The sequence below is a fragment of the Diabrotica undecimpunctata genome, chromosome 1, assembly GCF_040954645.1.
Source record: "Diabrotica undecimpunctata isolate CICGRU chromosome 1, icDiaUnde3, whole genome shotgun sequence".
NCBI lineage: Eukaryota > Metazoa > Arthropoda > Insecta > Coleoptera > Chrysomelidae > Diabrotica > Diabrotica undecimpunctata.
This window is the reverse complement of record NC_092803.1, coordinates 23,622,583-23,631,180: the sequence shown is the minus strand read 5'-3', so window position 1 is coordinate 23,631,180 and position 8,598 is coordinate 23,622,583. Positions and strand designations below refer to the sequence as shown.

At 30.6% G+C, this 8,598-nt stretch overlaps 2 protein-coding genes across 3 annotated transcripts; one reads left to right on the top strand and one right to left on the bottom strand.

Moving 5' to 3' along the window:
- On the top strand, positions 1-4,055 carry LOC140446495 (post-GPI attachment to proteins factor 2-like). Of its 2 annotated transcripts, none has more exons than XM_072539057.1 (5): positions 1-850; positions 911-1,072; positions 1,130-1,235; positions 1,566-1,790; positions 3,895-4,055. In XM_072539057.1, the coding sequence occupies exons 1-5, from the start codon at positions 680-682 to the stop codon at positions 3,906-3,908; spliced, it is 678 nt and encodes a 225-aa protein (XP_072395158.1). In that variant the 5' UTR covers positions 1-679; the 3' UTR covers positions 3,909-4,055. The 2 variants fall into 2 exon arrangements, with proteins under 2 accessions (XP_072395158.1, XP_072395153.1); XM_072539052.1 differs by having other exon boundaries at positions 3-850; positions 1,894-4,055.
- Positions 4,056-4,992: 937 nt separating this feature from the next.
- LOC140438151 (surfeit locus protein 6 homolog) lies at positions 4,993-6,146 on the bottom strand. Its single transcript, XM_072527863.1, has 2 exons — positions 5,956-6,146; positions 4,993-5,874 (listed from the first exon to the last, which is right to left on the bottom strand). The coding sequence occupies exons 1-2, from the start codon at positions 6,065-6,067 to the stop codon at positions 5,102-5,104; spliced, it is 885 nt and encodes a 294-aa protein (XP_072383964.1). The 5' UTR covers positions 6,068-6,146; the 3' UTR covers positions 4,993-5,101.
- Between the last annotated feature and the right edge of the window lie 2,452 nt (positions 6,147-8,598).

Sequence of the window (8,598 nt, the reverse complement as noted above, 5' to 3'; positions counted from 1 at the left end):
TGAAGAAAAGAAAACAAAAGAGATTAAATCCATGATCCATGTGACCAGTGCGATCGAGCCAAGAAAGGAATGAATTTTTTAGGTAAAATAAAAAGTATGTGGTTTTAATAATCAATAAAATATAGACAAACAAATTTAAATACAATATATTTATATAACAATGAATTGAACTGCAAATTCCGAAGTTTCTTGGTTTTTAAAATGGAAAATACTGATTATAATGAGTAGAGACATGATAAAATATAATTGGTGATTTATTTATAAATGATCGACAATAATAAGAAAAATTAATTATTATAAGAATAACTTGGTTAAATAATGGTTAGACTTCAAATATTTTTGTGTAACTCCACTGATGGAAAAGAAGATGATAAAATTTTGATATATTTATAAGATATAACTGTGTTCATTTCATACACTCCTTCGCTTCAGCTTCAGCAGAGTTACAGAAATGAACTGAGAAAAACTGAAAGTTGAAAGGTTGAAAGGTGGACCTGTCAGAATTATTGAATGAAGATGGAGTTGTAATTTTTATTAAATACTTAATGATTAAACTGTACATATACGTTATCGTCATAATGTAGCTCGGAAAACCTACCATGCATTAAACCTGGAGTCTCTCGTAGCCTGTCATAGCGTCCTTTAGTATAATTCTTTGATAACATCAACAAACAGGAACATGTTTTCTCTATTAGAGCAGACTAAAGAGGAACGGTATCATGTACATTATCGCCTAAGTTTCAAGCAAGTTTGCCTCATAACAGTTTCTTGTCCGTTTTTAGCCCTAATATTTTGTTTCATCACTGCCTACATCTATCAATATGATGATATACATGAAACCCATTGTAGGGTAAGTAGATATCAAATGAAAGTTACTTTTGATACCTAAAGTAACCTCCGATTTTTTCAGGTATTTAATATCGTGCCCTCAATTAGTGCTATCACTGGAATCAGTCCTCAAAGATACATTTGGAGGATCAGTATTGCCTTTCACGTAGGACCAAGACTAATAATTTCAGCTGTGTATCGGGCATATCATTTAACTTTAATCAATCCTCTTGCTCAAAAAGAAGTAAGCCACATAATGCACAGTTTGTTGTTCTAGCATAATGTGTATTGTGCTTTTTAGGTTCAACTAAAAGCCCAGTTTTGGCTTAATGTTGCATTTTGGTTGAATGTTATTGAAACTGGATCTTTATGTGGGGTCACATATATTTCCAACAGAGAAAATTATGGTAAGTTTACTATTAATGGTAGTATTTTTGCTCTGGTGACAGTTATGTGCCTCCAACCCATATTTAACCTGCAAAATATTGAATGAATTCACTAGATTTCATAACTTATTTTCAATAATATTTAACAAAAACATTAAAAAATGTTTCCTCTCTAAAAATTTACCATTTTACTGTATTTTCACTCACGACAATCACTTTTGAATACTTAGAAGACTATTTTACAAGATTTGTTTAATATTTAAAAGAGGTTGGGGAACGCTAACTCCTTAAAATATTAATTAAGATGAAAATGAGTCTACAACATTATCATTTTTTTTGTTTGTTTTATAGCTATACATGAAAAACTATTTATAATCTTTATGGTGAGTAGCTTGACACACATGCTAGCATGTATACAAGGAATGAAGGGTGTAGCGGACACAAGAGATGTGACACAGAACAAACATTTTAATAAGTGTCTATGTCTGAAGCAGAATATCTTTAATGTATCCATCTTGATGACAGTAGGCTTGGTGGGATTCTTCCTCCAGCATAGGTTGTTATGCCACAGAATGGGTATGTATTTTTGCTTCTTTAGGGATGTATTAATAAGAGGTTTGTTGTAAATGTACAATATGTATTATGTATTTTGCATACTCATATTTTACCTCTGTTTCAGCTTTCAGTATGTTTGCCTTGTGTGAGTATATCATAGCACTGGCAAACATGGCTTTCCACGTAACAGTGATACTGGATTTTCCCACTGAGCATTTTTTGGTGGCTAAGCAACTGAATTCTCAAGAAGGGGACTTAAAGTCTGCTTCTCTAAAATTAGACTAATTGATTTCCTAATATTTATAAGTACAATAGAACCTTTTACCAAGGTCAATGAGTGACCCTAAAAAATATATACAATAATTATATGAACCAAAGATAACATAAAAGTTTTTTTTATAATTTATTTATAATTTTTATGAGAGAGTTTAGTAAAAGGTTTTATTAGATAGTTAAAAGAAATTTGTAGATTTTTCCACAGTTGCTTCCCCATGTAGACTGAATTTTATTGTTAAAGCAATGTAGGGGCTAAATAATTTGTTTATTTTCATTTTATAAACAAACAACATTAGTTTATTTAATAAACTAGTGAAGGAGAAATAGTAAAATCTATTGCTCATGTCAATTCTAATCATCAATACAATCTGAAAGCAATGAAACCAAAAATTTGACAAAACCTTTTTAAATTGGTAAAAAAATTATAAAATCACCTTTAAAGCTGATTGCAATATCTTGTTGTCACTGGTTGAAGAAGGTGTTGTCCCTCAAGTACAAAACTAGGCTAAAAATTTCTAAACAAGCTACACACTGATATTATTTCTGCCATTAGATCACAAGCAAGGTTTTTAGAATTAAATGTATATATGAGCAGAAATAAGATAAGTTACCACACTTATCATATGGCCTTTTGCTTTATTTGATATATTTTGAAACAGTTATAATCAAAAGGATAAAACTCAGATAAAAACTTGTGATCTGATATTATATTATACACATGTTGACTACTGCCTCTCAGCAGTAGTACTTCCTACAATTCAGATGCTTCCTATTACTTTTAAATACATTTCTACACATTTAAGATGTCAGATAACTAATTTTAAGGTTTTTAGTAGAAGATAGTGATTCTTTATATAAGTCAATTGATCAAGAATGTCAAGGATTCGAAAATGCTGACGAAAGTTAAAAATTAGACACAGGATAATGATAATTTTTGGTTTTGTTTAAGTTTAAATCCATTATTTATATGTACTGCTATATATTTACACCTCTAAATGAAAACTACTTGTATTTTAGTTTTCTATATATGTATAGTTAAGTGAAGATCACATTCTACTCTAATTTTTGACTTTTATCATTGTATAAATACTCTTAAAATTTTTGACTACATAATTTGCACTGAATTTAACACTATTGTAGACATAAACAGCGTAATTTTACAGTAATTGACTATTCTGCAGTTTTACTAATCCCAAAAAACTCTTTTGTCTTCAAAAGGAGTAACAAATACATGTGTAACAATGCTGGTATACTTACAGTAACAGATTTAAATTGTTAAATACCCATTCAACTAAATTGTGTAAGTTTTAATAAGTCTAATATTTTTAAAAAATTCTGTAGAATAAAATAATATTGCAGGATGATCAACTACTGTCGATTAGGGTAGATGATGTTTTTAACTGTCGGAAATAACTATTTTTATAAGTTTTGACCCTTTTATATATAATTTACTCTTTTGTATACATTTATTTTTGTACTGTGTCTAATAGACACTTTTAATGATAGATCTGTTGAGGATGTACATAAGGCTTCTTAAGTATCTGGAAGACAAGTATATCTTTTATAGGGTTAGAGAGCAGGGTGAAACAAAGATACCTAAGAACAACAATTTAGAATATTTGGTTACACAAAAGTTCTTACTATACATAAAATCTTTATTAATGACTGCAATGTCACAACTCTGAATAAAAATGCCCAAAGTGCTTTTCTTTCAAGGCAGCTGAAAAATGCATCTATGTACATCCTTTACTGATACACTCTTCCTACCCATTGGTTGGTAAACATCAGTATTCTCTAACAAAAGCCTGTTTTCTTAAAGAAATGCTTTTGATACTTTTTTGTGTTTTAGCTCCATTTCCGTGACTGCTATACCATAATAGTATTGGACTTAGTTAAGAAACTGTACTTAAGGTTTTGTTTTTTTTTGTATATTTCCTGTGAATGATATTGTTCTAGTCATTTTTTATGTTTTTAGTCATTGATTAGGTATATTAAAAGAATTAGAAAGCATTTTGTGTCTTTTCTTTACTGTATATACGTATTTCTGACTATTGGTCGTCTTCTATATTTATTTCTGACTATTGGTTGTGACGACAGAAACACATATATACGGTTACCTTCCATCGATATACCTTTTTTGGTTTTCTGTTTTGCGAGACATGCCATTACATTTTACTTTTATTATTCACTTGCATTATCCTTCTCTCTCTCTCTCTCTCTCTCTATATATATATATATATATATATATATATATATATATATATATATATATATATATATATATATATATATATATATATATATATATATATATATTGCATTTATTTGCCACAGTAGTGATTATTATTCAAATGATAGTATTTCTCTGCCAGGGTAGTGACGTGATTGTTTACATTTTCACTTAGTATAATGTAAACACTTCAAATTTCAAGAAAGTTGGTTTATTATAAACAAGGAAATTTGATAAAAGTACTTGCTATTATATTTTAAGTGAATAGAAGGATTACGTGATTATTAAATAATACTTTTGCCCATTAAAACGTGGCAAAAGTGAGAAAACATTATTGCTTCTTGATAACATCAAACCTCATCAATGTTGGAATAAAAAAGACAGGTCCGTAAAAAACTACATGACCTAGCCGCTAAAAAACAGGTACACTTGCTCCCTCAAACAAAAACTGAAGTTTTTTTTAATCTTTAGTAATTTACGCTTGAAAAATTTCAATTTTTGTCAATATTGTACCTAGAATATGTTTTGTTGCAAAGACTGCACTTTTTTGTTTAATTCTTATTTACTTAAATATATAAATACATTATGTAGGTATGTAAATACGGCTTTCATCACACTAGATCAAAACAGTTTAATTATCGGAAAGAATCAATTTTTCAAATACCCATGTCTTCCAAGAGATTTCAAAATGTGATGATTTCAAATGATATTAATAAAATCACTTAACATATATTTATTATTACAATCAATTAAAATGAATGTCAACAAATAAAAATGTAACAGATAGTCCTACATATACACAATTTTTTCCAAATATAAACATTGTTTAGAATCCTGGAATCACTTTACCCTTCTTAACAGCCTTCTTCAGTTTCTTATTTTTCTTTTCCTTCTTTCTCTTCATAATATTCTCAGTTCTCTTTTGTTGTTTTTCTTTCTTGGCTTTTTCTACTTTTTGTTGTCTCTGCTCCCACTTCTTTTTTGTAGATCTTTGCTTTTGTTCTTGTTTCTTTACACTTTTAGCTAATAAGTATGGATCATCTTTAACCTTTTGCCCTTCAGCTTTGGCTAAAGCATTCTTCCACTGTGATTTTTCTTTGATTTCTATTGCTTTTTCTACATTACCACTTTCTTTTAGCTTTTCAATGTTTTCTTTTTGTTTTTCCAGTTTTTCTAGTAGTTTCTTGGGATCTTTTTCTTTCTTAACCTTCTTCTGTCTGCCGAGAGTATCAAAATCAATTTTAGAATACACAATTTTGTCTTCTTTATTGAACACTGGCTTTTTGTGGATGTCTTCCTGTGTGTCAACTTCGGCTTCTCCATTTTCACTCTTCACCTCTTTTTTTAAAGATAACTGAGCTGCCCTCTGTAACTTTTTCTCAGCATTTCTCTGATCTTGCTGTGTCTTCTTTTTTAACCTGTTCTTTAAACCTTTTTTCGTCAATTTCTCTTTGTATGTCTGCTTTTTCTTACCCCTGATGGCATCTAACCTTTGCTGGAGTTCAACAAGGGTCTCCGCTCTTGAAGTTTTCTTGTGATTTGCATTGAAAGGAAGTTTAAAGGTTGTTGTTTCGACTTCTTCATCACTAGCGTCAAAATCTGCAAGAATATTTTACATTAATAAACTACAAAACATGGATTAGAACAAAACTGTAATTATAAAATATATCAATACCTTACCTTTTCTCTCTGGAATACACGACCGTTTTAAGAGTTCTGATATAAACTTGTTTTCTGTCCTTAAACATTCTTCCACCTTTCTTATATCCAGTTTTTCGTTTATCAATTGCATTTTAAATGTACACTTGTGATCTATATAAGAAATATAAACAGGTGATAATTTGAAGGTTATGTTTTTCTTCTTTTTGTATTGTTATAGTAGTTTACCGAGTTACATGCGAGTTAGCGAGAAAATATACCTGAACCTACTAAGTATGTACCTAACGATACAGAGGCACTTGCAGCAAACTGTAATTTAATTTTTTTTGTTCTATCATATAGATGACGCGACGCGACGTCCAAATGAAAACTGCGTTAATATTTTAGAAAAAAGGAGACTCCTTGATTTTTGTTTAAAAGGGGAACAGTTTTCACTCCCAAGTGAAGGTACCTAATAATCATTCAAAATTTCAGATGACAAAGTTCCTAATTCATAATTCTGGCCATATAATTCTAATTAAATTTAGGCCAACACTTTTTTGAGAGAAACACATTTCAAAATTTAAATGTGCTAGGTACTTATTCAATATTTAGTGGCTTAAATATTCCAACAGGTGACCACCCGCCTCTATAAAATAATAAAATTATTTGGCGCAATTATTCCGAAGCTTCTGGTTGTGTCACCTAGATTAAATTTTTTCTCAATCGCTAAAAAAATAAATCAAAAAGTGACAAATATGGTAACCAACAAGGTCATTTAATGCTGTCCCTTGTTTGTCTCCAGTTCCATTGAAAATATTCCCGTGGTCTCATTACTGATGAACAATCAATGCATCGGTAATGCGCAGTAGTACCTTTTGTGTTAAAACTGTTTCGAAACTGATGATAAAATGTTTATCCTTTCCAGTCAAATTATGAAGTAAAAATAATGGAACCACAAATTTCTCACTGAAATTGCCTGTCCATACATTAAATTTCTTTGCTATATATGTGCAACTTAGGGAATGAATTTAGGAGGAGGAAAATTGCAGCATTGTGCTTGTTATCCTTATCATTTGAAAAAAAAAGAAGAAAAAATGTCTTTTTTATTTAATTTTTTCTTCGGTAGATAATGCTTTTGAACTGAGTTTTATTTTTTTCTTGAACACTTTGAATCTGCCTCCGCTTGGTATCTCTGGCCAATCTTGCACATTTGAAAGATATATCTGTGAAAGGGTCGATTTTTATGCCGTACTCCATAAAATATTTTTGTTGTACCTACCATTTTTGCTGTAGCATTCCACATTGGCTTTTCAGACGACTCAGTCTTCGCCATTGCCTTCTTTTATGTTAAAGGCATAATCCTCGAGAATTTTTGCTAGCTCCGTTATGGTAGTACATCTTTCAAGCGTAAAATTTCTCACCCGTAGTAACTCCGAAAATTGGATAAAAGTAGAGCTTCTGGACCTCTGCGTGTTCAATGGGACATTTTCCTAAACCAACTTTTTGATTTCTTCACCTGACGCATCCAAATCTTGATTTTTCGTCTGGATTCATTATAATATATATAATATAATAGTCTCCTGTTTTATACCGCTGTCGCGGCTTTGGGAGTATAGCAGGGTAGTCTGCTATATCTAGGGTCTACGGTATACAAGGAAGGTAACATGGCCAGTGCTACGCTTCAACCGTCTATTATTACCCCTGGTTTTACCCAAGGTACTTATTTTTATTCAGGCTGAGTCGACCTGGGGCCTATAGACATTTTTAAAATGTCTAGATGTTCTTGCCGGCGGTGGGATTCGAACCCCGGACCACCGGCTTGCGAGGCAAGCCTCCTACCGCTTGCGCTACGCAGGCCCTGGATTCATTATATCTGTACAAAATTATTTACGCCTCAATGACGTTTGTCAAACTGACAACCATAGAATTACCAGACACCTTCGTGACGGATCTGTCATAATTTTGTCGCTGAGAACATGATACTATGAATAACAAGATAGGATCTTCCCGTAGCACAAAATCGGTCGTGTTCGCGCATGCCGTCATTGGAGAGCAGAATTTGAATTCTTGTTAAAGTTAAATGGGATTTTTATGCATTCTGTGATGAAATTATTCGATTAGCAAAATAATAATATTAAATAAAGGTTTAATAATTACAATAATCGTACACAAAAGGATATCTGCAAAGTATTTATTAAAGATTATTTATTGACACATACAAAAAACTGACATTACGAACGTACAGATCTCCAATTACGTCACGACTTATGCGCAATATCTTATTACGTAATAGTCTAGTGAAATAGCCTGAAAAATAATTGTTTATTTTCATTTTATTTGTTTATAATATTTAAATATATTTTTTAATTATACACTTTTTAATTCACTACAATATTAATTCATATAACATTTGAGGTTTTTTATATTATTGACTTCATAATTCAATAATAAAATAATATTACTTATTTTACGTGCGCGCGTAACCAGGTAGGAGTTAAAAAAGGGCTATATCTAGGAAACTACTGAAAATATAAAAACATTTTTAGACAAATTTTTAAGGTTTCTGAAAAAAATTTATATTTTTACGAAATTATTTTACGAAATACAGGCCAATATATTATGAAAAACTAAAGTACCTTCATTTTAAATCATGAATGTGTTGCTTGTGTGAGTCCATTTCAA

Excerpts from the sequence above, each read along its gene's own strand:
- LOC140438151 (XM_072527863.1), bottom strand. The coding sequence starts at position 6,067 with ATGCAATTGATAAACGAAAAACTGGATATAAGAAAGGTGGAAGAATGT. Across the intron at positions 5,875-5,955 it reads GTGTATTCCAGAGAGAAAAG|ATTTTGACGCTAGTGATGAA; the intron begins GTAAGGTATTGA and ends ATATTCTTGCAG.
- LOC140446495 (XM_072539052.1), top strand. The coding sequence starts at position 680 with ATGTTTTCTCTATTAGAGCAGACTAAAGAGGAACGGTATCATGTACAT. Across the intron at positions 1,236-1,565 it reads TTCCAACAGAGAAAATTATG|CTATACATGAAAAACTATTT; the intron begins GTAAGTTTACTA and ends TTTGTTTTATAG. Across the intron at positions 1,791-1,893 it reads GTTGTTATGCCACAGAATGG|CTTTCAGTATGTTTGCCTTG; the intron begins GTATGTATTTTT and ends CCTCTGTTTCAG.